General features: G+C 30.9%; 3 protein-coding genes across 5 annotated transcripts; 1 reads left to right on the forward strand and 2 right to left on the reverse strand.

The window, feature by feature from the left end:
• The first annotated feature begins 3,813 nt into the window (after nucleotides 1–3,813).
• Nucleotides 3,814–5,658, forward strand: LOC137824231 (protein RETICULATA-RELATED 2, chloroplastic). The gene is made up of 2 exons (XM_068629768.1): nucleotides 3,814–3,998; nucleotides 4,188–5,658. The coding sequence occupies exon 2, from the start codon at nucleotides 4,193–4,195 to the stop codon at nucleotides 5,216–5,218; it is 1,026 nt and encodes a 341-aa protein (XP_068485869.1). The 5' UTR covers nucleotides 3,814–3,998; nucleotides 4,188–4,192; the 3' UTR covers nucleotides 5,219–5,658.
• Nucleotides 5,659–9,696: 4,038 nt separating this feature from the next.
• Nucleotides 9,697–14,613, reverse strand: LOC137824123 (ZIP metal ion transporter family). The gene is made up of 6 exons (XM_068629582.2): nucleotides 14,289–14,613; nucleotides 13,472–14,162; nucleotides 12,716–13,000; nucleotides 11,825–11,953; nucleotides 11,041–11,138; nucleotides 9,697–10,898 (listed from the first exon to the last, which is right to left on the reverse strand). Exons 2-6 carry the CDS (start codon nucleotides 13,940–13,942, stop codon nucleotides 10,085–10,087), a joined length of 1,797 nt encoding a protein of 598 aa, XP_068485683.1. The 5' UTR covers nucleotides 13,943–14,162; nucleotides 14,289–14,613; the 3' UTR covers nucleotides 9,697–10,084.
• A 2,954-nt stretch (nucleotides 14,614–17,567) lies between these two features.
• Nucleotides 17,568–20,763, reverse strand: LOC137824070 (pentatricopeptide repeat-containing protein At1g56690, mitochondrial). Of its 3 annotated transcripts, none has more exons than XM_090293647.1 (2): nucleotides 20,564–20,763; nucleotides 17,568–20,328 (listed from the first exon to the last, which is right to left on the reverse strand). In XM_090293647.1, exon 2 carries the CDS (start codon nucleotides 20,326–20,328, stop codon nucleotides 18,199–18,201), a length of 2,130 nt encoding a protein of 709 aa, XP_090149773.1. In that variant the 5' UTR covers nucleotides 20,564–20,763; the 3' UTR covers nucleotides 17,568–18,198. The 3 variants fall into 3 exon arrangements, with proteins under 3 accessions (XP_090149773.1, XP_068485615.1, XP_090149774.1); XM_068629514.2 differs by lacking the exon at nucleotides 20,564–20,763 and having other exon boundaries at nucleotides 17,568–17,759; nucleotides 17,833–20,437; XM_090293648.1 differs by lacking the exon at nucleotides 20,564–20,763 and having other exon boundaries at nucleotides 18,716–19,141; nucleotides 19,266–20,422.
• Nucleotides 20,764–20,943: the final 180 nt, after the last annotated feature.

Consider the following 20,943-nt stretch of genomic DNA (forward strand, 5'->3'; position numbering starts at 1 on the left):
TGATGGATATTTTGAAGGGTCTGAAACTTCACTTGGAGCATTAGTATCTGCCAAGTTGAGATGTTAGACATAACCTCTCTGTTGCTAATCATATGGTCAGTGAAGTGTATTTGAAGTTGGTCACAGCTTAATGGGGAGGTAGGTAATGCCTGTGATGTGACATTTTTTTCTCTTGTCTTCATTTTCTTGGTCTCTGGAATTGTTTTCATCAAATCATAGACAAAAGTTTATCTCTTAAACAAACAAAAAAAAATCTTTAACTTTTAACAAAAGTGAATATCATGTTTTGGTTTACACAACTTTTTACACATTTTTGAACCCATGTAACTTTCACAGACAATTTGAACTGTTTTTTCCGACTTATTTATCCTCTAATTGTGTAACTTCAGAAAATTACTATCAATTTTTTTCCTCTAGTGTTAATAAACAAAGTTTAAGACTTAAATTGCCATTTTCTATACAAGTTTTATGTAATATTGAAATAGTTGGTGAGGGGTCAAATCAGAACTTATGACGACCAATTTCAAGGCATTACTATTTCTAAAAGGGTTACGCATTTCACATTTATTGTTCATAATAAATACGAGAAATTCACATAAAGCCTCCACAAAATTCACCATTACGACCATGAAAGATACCATAACTTGTGGAACTTACCAATCTTTTAACCTAAACTTTAACTCAATTTTATAAAATTTAAAAAATCTTCAAAAATTTGAAAATTTGTATATTTACTGGTGTATTATGAAAATTGAAAATTTATATTTACTTATATATTATATTATAAAATATTTTTATTAATTAATGTTTAGGATTTTCAATACACTTTTTCATGCTGACATATCAACTCTTACATGATATTATATACTTATGTTGTTGATAGACTTTTGTTGGAATATATTTTTAAATTATTCTAATATTATATTAAAAATAAACTTTAAACTTAATTTAATTTAATTTTATAAAATCTATTCATAATAATATACTATGAAATATACTTAATCTATGTGTCAACCCAATGTTTGAAAAACTAAAAATATTATTGTTACGAATAAACCAAAAATCACCTGAAGCACGTTGTTTAGAGTCGCGGTTGCCAAATTCCTTATCTTATTATTGCATTTCTGCTTTACAAAGTCAATAGTGGAATCCACAAAGTAAATTAAAAAATCTATATTATGACTTTTGAAATAAAAATATCCTTAATGTAAAAATGAAACAAAAGAAAAGAAAAGAAAATTAAAGTGAAAAGTAGTGTTTTTTTTGAAAAAATAAAATGAAGAAAGCATAATGTTTGGAAATAATTGTATCCATTTAAAAGAATAAAATATAGACTATAATCATATAATTCCAGCTAGTATCAAATTGCCTTTAAAAAATAAAATAAAATTAAACATACAAGTTACATATAAAAAATGCATCATGTATTAGACATTGTTATTTTTAAAAAAAGGGACATAATGAAACATGTAAAGAAATAATCAATTGTATCCTTTCAAAAAATATAATATGATGAATTTGACTTAATCAATTATGAAATATGTATAATGGATTATATAGACATGTAGTAAATAAAAATATATTATCAATTATAAAATGAATATATATATATATATGTGGTAATGTAATTATAAGAAAATAATAAATATCTTATTTGTTTATGGTTTGAATAAAGTTTGATGAACTCCAATACTTTATATTTAGTGAAGATTTGGAGAATGATTTATGCCTTTTCTTCCTTATTTTTTACTAGAAAATGGTGTTTATAGTATTTCCATCATAAGAATCCATATCTAAACTTCAAAAGTGTGTCTACACTTATGTACTCAATTTTAGGTTGTGTTTGGATTGTATAATAGATTCGTGGGAGAGGGAAAAAAAATGAATTTGTGAGAATTTGAGAATGTGTGAGATTGTTTAGATTGAGAGATGTTACAGTGGATTTGTCAGGATGATTTATTGAAGTTTGTGAATGATTTGATAATTGGTAGAAAATTTAAAAATTATTTTAAAAATATAAAATGTAAGTTTACAAATTTATCTTTGTTATTAAAAAATATTTAAATAATGAATTATGATATTTTCTTTTTGTAATTTTGAGTTAATTAAGTTTTTGTAATATATAATACCATAATTGTCATTAATTTTTAATGAAAATAAAAATATGATACAAAATAATTTTGTATTTAATTGAAATAATATTATTAAATATATTAAAATTTATAAAAATAATAATAATAATTATACATATTTTTTATTTATATAATTATATATGTTTTTTAATATTATAATTTTATTTTATTATTTTCATTATTTATAATTATACGTTGTTATTAATAGTATTATTAAATATTTTTGTTTCATAATTTTTTGTAATATTTAATATATTAATTTTGTATATTGTATATATAATTATATTAATAATTATAATAATAATAAAAATAATTAATATTATTAATAATTTGAATAATTAATATATTTTAAAAATAATGTATGATTTAAAAATAGTGATAATATATATATATATATATATATAATTTTGTAGTGATCGCATGAAGTATGTGAATAAAATTATTAAAGTTTACGTGATACCCTCTACTGTATCTAAGTTTACGTGATATCTTCTACAATATCTCTATACCATAGAAGATTGGAAAATGTAGTCTTTCTCTTTCTCATAACCTCTCTAAATCTATAGAACCAAACATCTTTTTCACTTATTCCACCAACCCCACAAATAAGGTTTTCCATTTTCTTTCTATAATATCAAATTTTATCTTATAAACATATATATGTCCAAACATTTATCAATTTAGTCTGTATTTTGAGATTGTTGTAGTGTCATCAATTTGTTTTCAACTGCCAATAAGTATTATCTTCATTTTATTGCTTTCATAATCATACCTCAAATCACTTTACAATTTCTTTTAATGGAAATACCTTTAACCCCCTTCTATTTTTTTTATTGGAAATATAATAAGTAATATGAGTTAATAAGAGTTTTTTTTTTTTATCTTTTCTCTCACAGTATCTCCTATCTCTTCGAGATTATTTTTAGATATTTATAATGAATTAAAAGTGAAAAAAATAAAATAATTGAAAAACTTAATTACAAAAATTTAAGATTAAAGAGTTGAATATACTCTCAAAATATTAAATAAGAGAGTAAATGTTATAGTTACTAAAAAATGAAACATAATTAAGCATATTTGTATCATCTCAAGTCCCAATATACTATGTTTTAATAAATCACACAAAAATAGTTTTACTTTATTCATATTCGTATATTTTAATCTTGATTTAAATATGTTTTTAGCCATAATAATAATATAAATTTATAAATATAGTTCAAATACATCAATGATACAAAATATATTTTACACTATTATTTAAATATAAAATATCGTGAAGGTTAAAATTACTGTTTTTATAATAATATTAATTTAAAAATTATTTTAAGATAATTATAGTTTATAAACTGTATAATCTTATCTGAAAATAAAAATGTATGGAAAATGGATTTTATTTTTATTACATAAGTTTAAATTTTATATATGAGTATACTCTTTTATATTAATAATTAACCAAAAGTAGTTATTAATGCAATTTTAAAAATAACTATTATAAAAATTAAGAAAATTTACAAAAGAAATAAGTTTGCAGTATTTACTCTTATTCCACTATTTCAAATTAAAAAGAATATGTATTCTATATCCTAAAAAGAACATAAAAAAAAACATATACACTTTATTACTAATTTATGTTTTCTTGTACAAATCGAAGTATAAAAGTGATTTTCCCATTTCACAAACCCTGCTTCACTCCAAATTCCAATAAGAAATAAATTACCCTAATGTGGTGTGCTGTCTCTTACTTCTAATTTCTTCAACTATTACCTAATTAAAAAGGGGGTTTTCGCTGAAGGTTTAAGCTTTGTTCTTCTCATTCTGTTCAGCTGCCATCATTTATTCTCTCACCAAACCACCTTCCAGATCCAGGTAAGACCTACTGATCGCAGCACTCTTTGAAAAATCTGATTTTGTTTTCAAAGTTCATATTTTTTTTTATGTATATTCCTCTTCTCATGGTTATGAATGATCTGCTGCTGTGATCATGAATAAATGAGGCAAGATTCATTCGTTTGATCTTCCAAAGTTTTTTTTTCTTTGATTTTTCATCTTTTACAGGTCAAATGGCTGCCATGGGTATGTTGGGTTTGTCTCCACTCTCTGGTCAACAACAAGCACTTTCTTTCCCATCATTGGCATCTCCATCGCCTAAGCTTCAGAATCGTCCTCTGTATCTCACCAATTTACCTCATTTTCCTCAAAGGTTGAGGCTTTCCTTCGCCGGAGGGGACGGCGGAGATGGGGTCGGGCGGGGTGGCAGTGGTGGTGGTGGTGGGGGGGGTGATGACGGAGATTCCAAAGATTCTTCTTTTGGGATTTTGGGTCTCTTTCTGAATGGGTGGAGATCAAGGGTTGCTGCTGATCCACAATTTCCTTTCAAGGTTTTGATGGAGGAGCTGGTTGGTGTGAGTGCTTGTGTTTTAGGTGACATGGCTTCAAGGCCTAATTTTGGGTTGAATGAACTTGACTTTGTCTTTTCAACTTTGGTTGTTGGGGCTATCCTCAATTTCACTCTAATGTATCTGTTGGCACCTACCCTGACATCATCAGCATCCACCGTACCTGGCCTCTTTGCCTCATGCCCCAAGAGTCACATGTTTGAGCCTGGTGCTTATACCCTTCTGCATAGGTTGGGAACCTTGGTGTACAAAGGGACCATTTTCGCTGTAGTTGGTTTTGGTGCTGGACTGGTTGGAACCACACTTTCCAATGGGTTGATCAAGATAAGGAAGAAGATGGATCCAACCTTTGAGACCCCTAACAAAGCCCCTCCTACCCTCTTGAATTCTCTCACTTGGGCAGGTCACATGGGGGTGAGCAGCAACCTGAGATACCAGACTCTGAATGGTGTAGAGTTCATGCTGGAGAGAGTGCTTAACCCCTTGGCATTCAAGTCCTCAGTGTTGGTGCTGAGGTGTGTGAACAATGTTCTTGGGGGCATGTCCTTTGTGGTGTTGGCAAGGTTAACCGGGGCACAGAGTGTTGGGGAGCAGAAGGAGGTTGAGGTTGCTTTGATTTCTGAGAAAGAGAAGGTGGAGTCTGAGAGAGAAGAGGGGTTGCAGAATCAGTCGACAACACCATCAAAGTGATGATGACATAACTCTCTTTGGCTTGTTTGAGGGAGTTTTGTCTTTTGCTTTGGCTAGAGGGTTGTTGGAGTTGGAGTTGGAGAAGGTAAGGTTTTTTGTTTTCTGAAATTGCGTGTAGGGGTGTGCTAAGGTATGTGATAAGAGTTCTGACAGCACCAAATAAATGAAAAACAGGGATATTGAGATTTGAGACCAGTTTATGGCATTTGCTGCTTTCATGTTGTTGAAACTGTTACCTGAAACAACAAGAATGACATGCCAAAGTAGTCTTGGCCATGTATTTGGACCCCCTCCCTTTCAAAAACATAAAACTATTTAGACTTTTCTTGTCGTTTTATTCAGCTTCCATCCTTGTAAAAGTACCATAGATCTAGTTTGGGCCATTGGCTAAATAAAACCAAGAGGATTATGATAATCATATTCCTTTGTTTTGATGATTATTTTGTTATTGTTCTAATGGATTAGTGGTGAAGCATCTGGTATTAAAACTTCATCTTTTTTCAGTCACTTCTTTTCACAAAGTTGCCAAAAATATCTTGTTTTGGTTGATCTTTTAATAAATAAATAACATTTTCAGAAAACAATATTTTTTCGGAAATGGGTTTTGAATTTTTTTTCAGAAAAAACACTTTCGGAAAAGGGAGAATCCAACCTTCTTAAATTGAATAAAAAGTTAATTGTTAAACCATTTAATGTGATAATGAATTATATATTTAAATAAAAAATACTATGTTACTTTCTTATTTTTAGAAAACTTGTATAATTTCCAGAAAGCTTGTTTTCAAGTATGAAAAAAAATTCTATTACAAAGTTTGGTATTTTTTTTGCTTTAAATTCTCTGCGTGGGAAGCTTGGTAAAATGTGATTTGTTGAGAATGTTTAATTTGCCAATCTAAAAGAAAAATAGTTGTCTAGATGGATTAGGGATTTTTGTCGGCAAATTACACGTTTTTGGGAATTAATTTCCTATATAACACTATTTGATTTTAATTTTTTAGATAACAACATTTCTGTTTAGTGAGAATTAGGTTTCAACTGTTTTTTATTTTCGAAATTTTGTTTATCATAATTAATTTTCGGGAGTCAAATTCTGAGAATATATTTTTATTATAAATAGTAAAAAAATGTTTAACATTGAAATTCGATTTTAGAAAATATAACTTCCCCTTTTTTCATAATTGTTTATTACTTATTTAATTTTTGTTATTATTTATTTTGATATCTTTTTAAAACAAAGCACCAATAATTTGTTCTGATACCAACATTATAATTTATTAATTATAATTTAAGCTAATTTTAATTTTATTATAAAACTATGTTTACAAATTTATTTCCCATTTATTTCTAAGAAATAAAAAAAATCTAAAATACCATCCAAAAATCTAGTTACCACATAATTAATTTCAGATAAACTTTCCTACATTAGAATCGAAAATTGAAAGTTGGAATTATATTTTTGAAAAACCGCATCTTGATACCATCAACTTTCTCCGCTCATGTTCATTATAAAAAAAAACTACCAAAATTTGACTCTCCAAAAACTAAATTTTGAATTTTTTTTTTCAAAAAAAATAAGAAACAAAGCTAAGAATTCGGGGTTTCTGATAAGTGAATTCTTACCATCAACAAAAATTGTGGTATCTAGAAAATTAAACAATAAATAGTGCAATCCAAGAAATCAATTCTAAAAAACTTGTCATTTGGAAAAAAGGTTGATATTAGAAGAATTAATGAAAAATTATATATATTTGTACTTATGTGAAAATATTATTTGTTAAATTTAATAATAAAAAGTTAAAATATAATTACAATAACTAGTTAAATTTATAATAATACGAGTTTTTGTTTATATAATATAATTACGTTAGATTAATGTTTAATTGTAATAATTAAATAAATTTCTTAAGTTGTAAAAGAATTAAAAATCAAATAAAAAAGATAAAAGTATGTGTTTTAAAAGTTTATCATCACCAGAGTTAAAATTGCAAAAGAATTTTAAGAATAATGAGTATAAGTTTTGAACCAATGTCAATGTCAAATCCATCCCAATCATCCAAATAATTTTTTTTTTCCAACCTCAGGAACCAGACAAACCAGAGGATAGAATTTTTCATATGAATTCTCATTAATCTGTTAGAAATTCCAAAGGCTAGTGCTTAGTCAACAAGATAACAATAGAAACTTATTTTTATTAATATTTTAGATTATTTTTTAATAGAAAGCTATTTATGTGAATTTGTTTGTAGAAAAACTTTTGGTGTTCCTTAAAACATTCTCCTCCATAAAAAAAAAAAAGAAAAAAAAAAGTGTTCATTGATGCGATCACCACGCACCATTAGTAGCAACATATGAACCTATTTCTCACTACACATACACATATAAATACACATTCACGAAATCAATTTCACAGCAACAAACAAAAGAAACAAAATAAAAAAAATAAAAGACAACCTTTTGAATAAATTCCAAGAATAAAAAACATGAAAACCCAGATGAAGTTGTTTGTCGTGGTGGTGTGCTTTGCCGTCTGCATTGGAACGACCTGGGCCAAAACCAAAGAAGACAAGGCCAAGGACTCCGCCGCGTCAACTGATGACGCCGCCGCACCCACTGCTGATGCCCCCGGTCCATCTGTGGCCGAAAAGTCCGAGTCTTTTGCTCAGTGGGCTTACCACAAAATCTCCGGGTAATCTTCTCCCCTCATCATGCTTTTATAGTTTCGAGATTCATAATTTGGTTACTGATGAGTTTTTGTGGTGACAGTGGTTTGGGGTTGAAGGCTAACAGTGAAAAGCAGCCAAAGAAAGGTCAAAATGCATACTAAGTTGGAGAAAGAGATGCGAAGGTGACTAGGTAATAGCTTATGAAGAACAACTTCTATTATATTGTTAATGGGTTTAGTGTAACGACTCGGTGGTGGCCGGAGATCAACAACGCCACCGTCCCAAATGTGTGTTGTGTTGCTTATTTCCCAAAACGACCACGTTTAGCTGTCGTTATCGAATAGAATTCAATTTTTTTAGTTCTATTCCGTGACGACACCGTTGTAGTCGTTTTAGAAGCAGACAATTATATAGTTAGAATAAAGCATTTATTCACGTGAATATGTATCATCATTTTATGAGATGAAATATATATGATAGACCTCGTACTTATAAAATTTATTTTTTATATTTTCTTGTTGAGTATATAATTAAAATCAAATAAAAGTTATGTTGAAATTTCATCTAACACTTTTTTTATATAATTTTAATTTGGGATTATTGAACTTTAACCTAAAATGACTATCCTCTACAAAAAGAGAGCCTAAAATGGGTTTGTTCTGTCTAGATTTAAGTATACGTAAGGATTGAAATGGAGAGTTGAAATTACTTATTTAATCTTCCATGCAGAGAAAAAAAAAATAAAAGAATTAAAAAAAAAAGCTAAGAAAATTCTATACTAATAACAAAGGGAACAAAACAAAATTCTAAACTTAATATTTCCACAAATGATAATAAATAATAAAAGAAAGTGACCACGACACAAGAAAAACATCCCATCTTTATCCAAAGCATTTAATTAGTCATTTCATAGATACTAAAGGGTAAAAATGACCCTGTTCTAATTTATTTTCTTTTGCTAAATGACACACCATCTATATAATTCTTTGCCCAAGTTAGTCAAATTGTCATGCAAAATGTTCATAACTTATTCCATTTATAAGTCAATTAATAATTATTTTTGTGAAACTATTCAATTAGATAATTTTTTAGACATTAAATTAATATTTTTTTGCATAAATATAGAATTAATGTTTTATAAACTCTTCAATTTGATGTTTTTGTATAACATACAACCAAAAGAAAAGAAGACCTTACTCAATTGATCATGTTGTAAACACATAAATATTATAATTATGGTTAGAAATAAGTGAAGAAGTCTAATACTAAAAAGCTTACCAAGTATAGTGAGGACATGTTTCTCCAAAGTACACATTTACAATCATCTTCTTAATTCAGAGCACAATCCCTCTCTATGTCTCCATTACTGTTCTCTCTTCTCTATCTTTATTTATAAAAGTTGCCCTCATATATTCCTCCCCATTCATCGTGTTTACATTTTCAGTAATGTTACCCACCCCTTCATTAACTTAGTATGAAGCTTAAGGAATTAGACAAAGTTCTTGGCTTTTCATGGCACACCATAACAAATAATTGAAATGATTAATAAATAATTTAAGAGGTTTCAACAACTACAGAATGCTTAGGGTTTTAAAGGAAAGAAATATTAAGATTTTATAAAACTATTAGAAGATTTTAAGGATGCAAGGTTTCCACCACTAAACAAATAGGTTTAAATATATATTTTACATAGATTCAGACACAAACGCGACCATAATTTGGATCGAACATAAAAATACTTCAAAAGTTATCACATACCGTTTTCAAAACTTAACTAATACAACTATGTGGTAAATGTTCCTAAGCTACAAAATATTAAAGAACTTAAAGGTCAATGACATTGTAAAGTATAGTTTATATTTTGTACATAACCAGCCGAAATTTAAAATAAATAACCTCTGTTGCAGTTCTCAATAGTTTTACATGGTTCGGGAAATTTAGATCATGTATAAAACTACCTATACAAGTAAATACTAAAACATGACACACGGAGATGTTCTATGTGAAAACAATGGTCACTAGTAAATCTGCCTTCCTTTTCCCTCTTAGGGAATTTCCAATTTCAAATTGTTCTTCTAGTTTCTTTACCAAGGGTCTCCTCAAATTAGAGCAACCCTGTTTTGGGATATGAATTACAGAAATGTATAGGACTGTTAGAAGAACAGTAACAATAGATGATGCAGGAAAGGCAGCATAAGACTCTTTATCTGACAGCCTCTGGGGCAGAATTGCAGTAAGGTGTATGTAAACAAACCAACCTAGTGAATGTTAGACATAAAGTAGCAAACCCAATACCCATAATGAGGCCACTGGTGCTCTTCCTCTTATCCAAACTTAGAGCTCTCTTTACTACATTTCCAAAGCTAGGGATTAATCCACCACAGGCAATAACCATTATGTGATCAAGGCCACTGTAGTCAATACCAGTAAGAATAGCTCCTATTGCTGATATTGGACCCATAAATCCAATTATGGCAGCTGTTGCAAGGGAACCATGCCAGCTATCAGTGGCTCCAAATATGCAGCTGGCCACAGCTGCACCTCGAGGAAGGCCATGTAGAGAGACTGGAAGGACCATGTGACGACCGAGTCCATATGCTTTTGGTGCCGCCACTCCCAATGCAAGTCCTTCAGCTAAGGCATGGAAGGCTACTGCACCACATGATATGAATGATTGAAGGGTGTGAACACTGAGTGGGAAACCAGTGAGTGTAGGCAAGTCATTGACTGAGGCCTTCTTGGATGCTGCCATCTTCAATACACCAGATGTAGAAACCTGGATGAAAGCAGCCCCCATTGCGAGGAGTAACAAAATGGGAATAAATCCCAATTTTGAAGACAAAATAAGTTGTATTGGTCGCCAGGCACCAAGAACAAAAGCAATACCACATGCAGTGCCCATGAGGAGAGCATGCTGAAGATGCAATGCAAGAGCAAATACAACCAGAATAATTCCTCCAAGTAAAGGGCCAAGACCAAAAAGTAATGAAACAAAAAAGCCAGAAGCATCCTCAGCGCTGTAACAAGAAAATCGAAATTTAGGGAAAAGAAATCTGTAACAGAATAATAAACAAGTGTAACATTCTGAATATATCTACATTTTTCAATTTAGCAACAGAGCATGAATGATTAATATTTTGCAATCTAATACAAACTCACTTGTAGTCATGACTGAAATTTTGAAAGACGGTGCTGAGAGCTTCCATAAATGCTACAGAAAGGGTTGCAGCTGATGCAACCTGTGAAGCTGAGGCTTCCTATAATCCAAAAAGAGAAGAAAATAATGTTACATATATATATCTCTGAAAACACAATTTTTTCTCAAAAGAAAAACAGTTCAACAAAAATTAAAGACTCTTCCTTTAGTATTTATATACGGTGTTCTCTTCCTTTATTTGGACTAATCCTTTTCCTCCACCAAGTCATTCCTCCCATATTTCCTTGCCTTATGATCTGTTTCTTGTTTATGTAGAATTATGATTAAAATAAATTGAGGGTTAGTGATCTAGGTTTTGAGAATACATCTCATTGTAATGCATTATAATTTAATCTCTCTTTTCTCTTAATCTCTTCCCCTTTATCTAAATCCCCATAATTTCAATCCACAATCCATTATTTCACATCAATTTCCCTGGGTTTTCTTCCTTTTTTGTTCTATTTTAACATGGTAAAACAATGGTGAATGGTTTAATACTAGTCACACCCATTGCTAATAATAAAGTAAAATAAAATTACAGCACATGCTAAGGTGGCTTGAACATTAGGGGTTGTAGATTAAAAGCCATTCATCAGCCTCCGCCTAATAGCTTATGTTTTGGGAGTTTATCCATGATAAAAAGCCAAAAAGTTGAAATAAATAGCAATTGAAAGCAAAGAATTTTAGTCTTCAGAAAGCTGCAGGAGAAGAAAATATCATAATATATTTGGATTAATTGGAAATAACCTTGAAAGCATCAGGAAGCACTTCCGCAACAACCATCCAAATCATGCATCCAGCAGCAAATCCCGTACAGAAAGGAAGAAACTTACTGAATGCATCAGCACAAATAAAAGAAGGAACTGCTACAATGGGCTGCATTAACATAAAGTATAAGATCTTACGGTGATAAGGTAAAAAAAGACAGCAATTGCAAGCTTAAATCTAGTGGCCTAAAGAATTGTTATTGTTCAATATGATAACTTTTCTATTGCTGAGTTCAGCAAAGCAAACATACTAAGATGCCGCAAGTACAAGTGTCTAGCTAGAGTATGCAACATAGACTTAATAAAAAGACTTAATTAGTCTACACACTAGCCTAAGGCAAAAAACAAAACAATATTTCATCCACTAATAAAGCAATCTATCTATATCAGGCATATTAAAATTTAATGTTCTCAAGGACTAAAAGTAATACTAAGCTTCATTAGATGCCCACCAGCATTGCAACTTGGCACCATGGCAAAAGCAATTTCACAAGGGATGTGATTTAATTACGTATAACAATTTTCTGTGATAGTACAAAGATAGAGTAGACCTCTTAAGTTGAATGGCATAACTAATAAGTGGTGGAAAGCACTACTACCTGTTCTGGTCTAATCATGCAATGCAACATATAACACATCACTTCAATCAGATTAAAAGTGTATCAAAACAGAGTTGAGCAACTGAGACCCATCCAATCACAACTTTATTTCAAAGGATAATATGAGCATGGGGTTTACAACAATGAGCAGAAGGGATTGCAAAATTATAGTGTACAACTCATAAAAACCTTCAAAGCGATATGCTAACTAAAGTCATAATAATTTTCCTCTTGACAATTTAAGATCATTAAAATCTCAAACTAAGAATTACCTGGGGTAAAGATGTAATTATGCTCCATAACATAGCATTCTGCGGAGAGACACCCCTTGATGCAAGCACCATGCTAACGGCTAATCCTTCTGGAATGTTGTGTACTGCAATAGCCAAAGTTACCAACAGGCCTTGAGTAAAACCCTTTGAGCCAGCAAATGAGACTCCAACCCCAGATCCCTCCCCAAAAGAATGGAGAGTCATTATTCCAATAACAAGAACAACTTTGGCCGCGTCAGCACCTTTTAAATCCAACATGCTTACTTCCCCATATTGCTCAAGAAACTGAAATCAAAACCCAAGAGATTAAGTAAGACACAAGTGAGGAAGTTAAAAAACTAAGAAATATTTGTAGAGTAAATTTAAGAACTATACAACAAAAATGCATCCCAGGTGAGCAAAATAAAGAAGAGGAGCACTATACATAATACTTATATTAAATGATCAATTCATCAACTTTGCTAACATTTTTGAAGTAAAAGATCAGACGAATGTTCACTTAAAAATCAATACAGCTGACTTGTACAAGTGACGTGAATAAGATAAGAAGTCCCAAAGACAATTTTTATTTTTATCTTACAGTTGTGGATGTGAAGCTTATCCAGTTCAACCATGTACAACTCAAGCAATTAAACATTGAGGAATAAGACAGTATAGTGCATAGAAGTAGGGCTGGAGAAAAACTGTAACACCAAGCTACTTCTTTTAAAAAATAGAGAAAAGTAGTGGCACGGATACAAGGAGAACCATCATCACCTTCTTACATAGCCAAATAAAGATTCCACCAGCTAGAATCCCAGTGACAACCCAATTTCCAGCACCATACTCCTGGCCTTCCTGTATTAGATCAAAGCTCGCAGCCAACATGACACCTGCAGCCATTCCATTGCATAATCCAGCCCACTGCGGATCAAGCTCCACAAAGAAGAAGGGCACAGCACCTAAACCAGTGGCAGCTGCCATCGCCAGGGTAAACAACGCAACAGTTGAAACTGAAACCTTATTACTTGCACCTTTCCTACTACCCACCGCACCATTGTCATTCTCAAAATTAAAAGCATTCTCCACACCAGTGCCATCAATTACATTAGTTCCTACATCTTTATGAGGAGCAGCTATGACCTTATGTGAAACCTGATGATCCAATTCACCATTTGAATTCAAGAGAAAACTCAGCAACAAAAACAACAAGGGAAAACATAATCTTAGCCTCAGATTTGGAGCCATGTGCAAAAATACCCAGTATCTGAAAGAGCAACTTCTTTAAACCACAAGCCCCAAATCAAAATCCTGAGACTACAACTACAACCCCATATGCTTCTATTCCATGAGCTCAATTCAGAAAATACAATTGATACCAAATTCCAGAAAGAATGCAATTTGAAAAGACACCCGAAATGCAAGAAGTCAGAATTCGGTATGGGTTTACCCCTCGTGATCAATCCACCTGTTGATATCAAAACAACATAACTCAAAAACCCAATTAAAACACAAAATTTAGGAGACATAAAAGAATTGCTATCTTTGAAGAAAAAAAATTGAAATTGGAATTGAATAGTTAAAGGGGACATACCTGCTACAGTGATTGCTCCGGAGGGGAATCAAAGAGGCACAGAACGAGAAAAAAAGGAGAAGACTTTTTGAAAACCCTAATTTGATTATTGATTGGAATTTGAGAAAAAAGCAAAAGGGGATTTGGGGCACAAAACCAGGGACTTTGCGCACCCATAAATCAATGCTGACGTCAGTTGAACATGAAGTTTGAACACATTTGGCATCCACAATATGGCAAAAGGGGAAAATCAACGGTTTCGAAACTCGAAACAAAACATAATTTGGGGAAATAAAATGGTTTATTTGGTCTATGATTAATGTGACGGTGATTTTTTTCCCCTTTTAAATATCTATAACATTAATCAATAATATATAAAATTAACACCAGGATATTTATCTCTATATATTCTTTCATCTAACAAATTTTGATACTTGAAAACCGTTTTTTGTTAATATTTGAAAATCGTTTGACTACTTGTATAATCAAAATATCTACAAAATGAAAAATATTATTTAAAAAACTATAAAAGTTATGTATATTTATTTTTAATGTAACAATTTTACCTTCAAATAAATAAAAAATAATCTATTTATTTAATAAAATAGATAATTAAATAATATTTTACAATAATTACTATGTAATTTTTTAATATTATTTTTATAAAATTATATATATTTTAATTATTTATTTATAATATATATATATATATATATTAATTTAATAAAAATATAAATATTCATTTTTTTCGCTAGTTTCAATAAAGATCTAATAAACAGTAGTTTTCTGAACTATTTAACAATTCTTAACAATATTTTAAATTTACAATTTTTTTTTTGATTTTCTTCTTTTATGATATTTTAATTGAGTATCTAAAATTAATAAAATGGTTATAATATTTTTGAATTTCAAACCGTAATAAACTAATTCTGATAAATAATTAACAAAGTAAAAAATAAAAACTGAACTATATTTTTTTGGCTTAAATTTATTCTTTTATCATTATTATCTAATTTGGGTTCTATATAAATTTAATTGTACATTTCATGATTTAGTTACTTTTTAAATAATGTTATGCATGTTTACTCATAAATAAAGATTTTAGTTTGATTTTTTAATTGAACACTTTTATTACTTAATAAATAAATAATTTATTTATTTAATAAAACAATTAATAAATTAATTTTTATTTATTTTAAAATAATTAATTTTAAAAAAATTGCTACATAATATTTTAATACTATTTTTTAAAAATGATATACCTTTCAATTATTTTATTTTTCTATTTTTAATTAATTACTTATAAAAATAAGAAATTAGAAAAAATGTGAATCCATATAATAAAAAAGTTTAACAACAAATTATAATTTCTTAGACGTAAATGATTTTTTAACATTTAAATAGTATATACAGTAAAAATAATTAAATAATATATGCTAAATACGAAATAAAATTGTTTAATTTCTTAAATTTTATAAGAACTAAAATTAACACTTGTGTTTTGATAAAGTGCATATTTTAAAATAATAAAAATAAAAGTGGATTTTTATTTTTGTTTTTAATTTAAAGAGGTAATTAAAGAATTTTCAAAAGTTTAAGTAACCTACAGTGAATGTGGATATTAAAGTTTTGAGTTTCATTAATGGATAACTATAAATAACAAAGTATTCTGTTTTCTTAATATATATATATATATATATAATATTTATATATGTGTGTGAAATTAAGTAATATTAACTTAAAATTAAATCACATGTTTAAAAAATGCAATCAGAGATCACATTTAATGTATCTAATTTATATTTATCCTTGATGACTTTTAGTAGTAAGTTTAAATTTTTTAAAAGAAACAACAGTCAAATTTTACTTTTAATTTTTCTTCTTCTAATTTTTAGTTCTGAAATAAACTTATTTAAAAAAATATATCTATTTATTAACATTAGTTTAAGCGTGTGCTTATGTGGTGATAAAATAATAATAAAAATTGTACTAACTTTGAAAATGAAAGATGGTGATGCTTTTAATAATGGTGTCAGTGACAATTTTTTAATAAATAAAAGTTTGTTATCATTGTACTCTTAATTAATTTGATTAAATTATGAAATTTGTGGCACAAATTATAATTAAATAAAAGGTATCTTAGAATGAGTTAGTGCTTAAAAGGTGGAAGTAGACAAACATTTGCATCTTTGACTTATTGGGGCCAATTATTAGATTTCAGCACTTAGATACTATGTCAACAAAACAAACTAAATTAAATTATTTTCACCTATTAATATAAAGAGCCAAATTCTTATTCCAACCTCAATTTCAACCTACACTCGATTTGTTACTAAAATAATAAAAATATATTGTAAAATATGAAAATGATATTAAATAAAATTATGTGTATAAAAAAAATACTTTCAAATTTTTGAAATATATTTTTGTATTTTATGTTATGATTTTTTTTTCCGAATTGTATTTTTGCATTTTAGATTTCTTTTAAATGAGATTTTAATTTTTAAATTGTATTTTTTAATTATGGATTTTTAAATCCATAATAAAAGATAATTCTGAAAATTTTAAAAGATGATAAGATACAAATTTAAATAGATTCAATTTCAAATTGATATCACACAAGAAAGAAATTGTCTTACTATTTCACACATAGTTGAAGGTAATGTTTAGGACATGTAGGACCAACCTATAAAAATAGTCTAAAGTTACAATTAATTTTTTATTAGATTCAATTGAATTATATATTTTTTAATTAATTTATTGTTAAAATTTGCAATTTTGAAATATTTCTATTAGATTTGTTAGAATACATATTTTTAAATAGAATATATTATTTAATGTTTAAATAATTAATTATTTTAAAAATATTTATTTAGAGTAAACCAAATATTGTTAGTAATATCAATAGACCATTTAATTATTTTGGTTTGGCTGATTTGACTTTTGAGTTCAACATATAAAATTCATTATACAATTTATAGTATAATGAATTAGATTATACTATAAATTAGATTGGATTGAGTTGAGTTTGATTTCATCCATCATCTACAATTGAAAAATTCATCCATCATCTGCAATTGAAAAATTAATCCTATCTGTTTGGATTAGATTGGGTGATATGCAATAAACACTGGAGACATTTATCAATTAGAGTTTTCTTATACATCTCTGTCAAAATATAAAATAAAATCTGGTAAATCATGAGTTAACTCTTTGAAGCACACCTTTGTATCTAAACAAACAGGACATTGATAGTTTTACATTGCTTCAATAATTGCTTTTAAGAGTGAAGATAGGAGAAAATATTCTGTTTCGGTAAGGAAATTAATAATGTTTTTATCTACAGCCACTAGAATTATCCCTTAAAATCTGATATGGATAAAAAGTAGAGGGATAAAATAGAGTATCAAGTGGTTTCCGGTGCTGCTAAATGATTACCTTGCAATTAATGTTGTTACATTGTGATATAGGTTGTATCCCCATCAAAAGCACCTGAAATACAACTCTAGTTATGGCCTATGGGGTATATGAGTCAGAGCATATCCATAATAGTTTAAAACCATACCATAACCTCCTTGGACTGCTTTAGTCGAGCCACTAAAATTGACAGCAATTGGTATCATTGAAGTGCCAATTCTTTGAAAGTGGATGCTTCTTTCTATCTATTCTAACATAATACAAATGTTTGAGACTGAAAACAGTATAAGCTTTGGGTCTCATCCTTTAATGATAAATCCCAAATGAAGCTGTCAGCAGAATGTACAATAATACTCACTTATGTATGTTACACTTGCAATTTGTACTGAGGAGCTTCCATTTGATTGTAAAATACTGACCACCGAAGTACATGATATCCAACCCCATCAAGCTCAGGGACAAAGACCCTCTATTCCAATAACTTCAAATTTTTGGTCATATGAGCTTCAAGGAATCACCAATAGTCCTTGCAAGAACAGTGACCATCCTTAAAATGATGAAATCTATTAGCATCCCTCAAAATGATCTCCCTTCCAGTAACTTTTGCAATTAATTTAATTGCCGAATGGCAATCACCACAAACCCGCAAATTTTTCATAACTCTAATTGGCATTCCTTTAGGCACTTTTAGGAGTCCATATGCTACAGCTAGCTTTTCACTATGATAACCCAAGCTATGTGTCTTCTCTTCCTCATCCACATCGTGAAGGACAAAGCTACCATCAGGACAGTACCCAGCTTCTCTCAACAATCCACCTAACTTCTCCAACATTTTCATGATAACAGGCAGCTCAGGGTGGCCCTTGCTGTCTCCCCCGGTGAACATATGTACCTTTTTCTCCACCTCAATCCAACTACAACCAGGCAATTTGATAACACTCCTAGATTTTATTTTCTTCCTAAGGACTTCAACATCTTCCCATCTTCCTCTAGACGCATACATATTTGAAAGCAAGACGTAAGGTCCAGCATTTTTAGGTTCTAGCTGTGCAAGTTTATCAACTGCAATTTGAGCCAAATCCAGATTCATATGAGTTCTGCATGCTCCCAACAATGCACCCCAAACAATAGCATCAGGTTCCATTGGCATCTTTTCAACGAGTTTCATTGCATCATTAACCTGGCCTGCTCGGCCTAGCAAATCAACCAGGCAAGCATAGTGTTCAATTTCTGGTTCCACTTGATATTTGCATTTCATTGATTCAAACAATTCAAGCCCTTCTTTCACCTTGCCACTATAGCTACATGCTGAAAGAACCCCGATGAAGGTAACATCATCTGGTGGAACTCCAGAGGAGCCCATGTCATGGAAAACATTCAAAGCTTCCTTCCCCAATCCATGCTGGGAATAACCCGTGATCATAGAGTTCCACATAACTACATCCTTCAAAGGAAACCTGTCAAAAACACGTTTTGCTCTCACAAGATCGCCACATTTAACATACATTGTAAGTAAGACTGAGGCAACATATAAATCCTGATCAAATTCTAATCTCACCAATTGGGCATGCACTTGCTTACCATGGTCAAGACTGGCCAGGCTGGCACACACAGAAAGAACACTAATAAATGAAGGGAAATTCAGCGCAACCCCTTCTCTCTGCATCCTCCGAAACAAACCCAACGCTTCCAACTCGTACCCTTTCCTCTCATACACCTTAATCAAGGCACTCCAAGTTCTATCATCCCTATCCTTCATTTCCTCAAACACACGCCTCGCCTTATCCACCTCACCACCAAGCCCAAACCCCATGATCATCTCATTGCAAGCAACAACCAGCTTCACCGGCATCATCTCAAAAAGCTTAGAAGCCTCTCTCATCCTCCCACTATGAGTATAACCCGTAAGCATAGCCGTCCAAGACACCTCATTCCTCTGCGGCATCACTTCAAAAAGCTTCCTCGCAACATCCACTCTCCCATTCCTTGCATACCCGGAAACCATGGCTGTCCAAGTAACCACATTCCTCTTCGGCATTTGATCAAACAGTGCACGCGCCTCCTCCAAACGACCCTCCTCACAATACCCTCCAATCATGTTGGTAACCGCTACCACATCCTTTTCAGGCATCATATCAAACAGCTTGCGCGCATCCTCAATACGAGCCTCTTGCAGCAACCCGCCGAGCATAACGGTCCACGACACCACGTTCTTGTGGGGCATCTGCCAGAAGAGCCGTTCCGCTTCAGCGACATCGCCGTTTCGCACGTAGCCACGGACCATAGTAGTCCACGAAACGACGTTGCGATCGGACATTACATCGAATACCCTGCGCGCCTCAAGCAGCATTCCGTTCTTGATGTGGCCGGAGATGAGACCGTTCCAAGATACGGTATTTCTGTGGGGCATTCTCTCGAACAAGCAGAGGGCCTCGCGCGGTTGGCGCGCTTCAAAGTACGCAGCTACCATTGCGTTCCACGAAGAGATGGTTCTGAGAGGGAGAGGTGTTTCGTCGAACACCTTGCGAGCATGGTCTAGTTTACCGATACGCGCGTAACGTGCGATGGCATTAGCAGTGGTGCACTGTAATCTCACTTGCACCAGCATGCTCCATAGCATAGTGGCGCGACCATGGTGACCCATCTACGTATGAATGCAAAACCATGCACTATTATCTCTTTATATATATATCGTGTAATATTCCTAGTTTTAAAGTGAAAAAATTATTCATTTCTTTTGTACCCTAAAATCACGTTATAAAATATATCAACTCAACGTCACATACGCCAAATCAGATTAACAGAAAGAACCAACATAAGAAAAGGCTAAAACAAGACAAACAACATACATATGACTTAAAACTCACATTAATGCTTACCTTATGCTATGGTATGTCTAATCATTAAGCAGATTCATTCAGAACATATTATTTTCTCATTGATGTGTACATTCTTAATCTCAAATAAAACTTGTTGCAAGATGATATACAAAACATAGGTGGCTCCTCTTCTTCATTACAATCTTCAATCAGTGAGACAAGATTTTGATAGTTTAACCTTGATAAAAGTTCAATATGAGTCAAACTATTTTTGTTCTAGTAAGGGACCTTCTTCTGCTCCCTCAATAGCCACGGATTTAATAAGATAAAAAATGTCACTGTAGACATTTCCATAGCCTTCTTGATCAACTTAGTTGAGATATTAAATTTGTTAGCAAGATAGCAACCTTATCATTACACCAAGACATTCTCAAATAATA

Source organism: Phaseolus vulgaris, chromosome 8 (genome assembly GCF_051622355.1).
Source record: "Phaseolus vulgaris cultivar YP4 chromosome 8, ASM5162235v1, whole genome shotgun sequence".
Lineage (NCBI taxonomy): Eukaryota > Viridiplantae > Streptophyta > Magnoliopsida > Fabales > Fabaceae > Phaseolus > Phaseolus vulgaris.

What these genes read in the sequence shown, in the direction of transcription:
- LOC137824123 (XM_068629582.2), bottom strand. Translation starts at nt 13,942, where the DNA reads ATGGCTCCAAATCTGAGGCTAAGATTATGTTTTCCCTTGTTGTTTTTG. An exon ending in TGCTTCCTGATGCTTTCAAG is followed by an intron (nt 11,139 to 11,824) that starts GTTATTTCCAAT and finishes TTTGGATTATAG; the next exon opens with GAAGCCTCAGCTTCACAGGT. An exon ending in AATTTCAGTCATGACTACAA is followed by an intron (nt 10,899 to 11,040) that starts GTGAGTTTGTAT and finishes TTCTTGTTACAG; the next exon opens with CGCTGAGGATGCTTCTGGCT.
- LOC137824231 (XM_068629768.1), top strand. Translation starts at nt 4,193, where the DNA reads ATGGCTGCCATGGGTATGTTGGGTTTGTCTCCACTCTCTGGTCAACAA.
- LOC137824070 (XM_090293647.1), bottom strand. Translation starts at nt 20,328, where the DNA reads ATGGGTCACCATGGTCGCGCCACTATGCTATGGAGCATGCTGGTGCAA.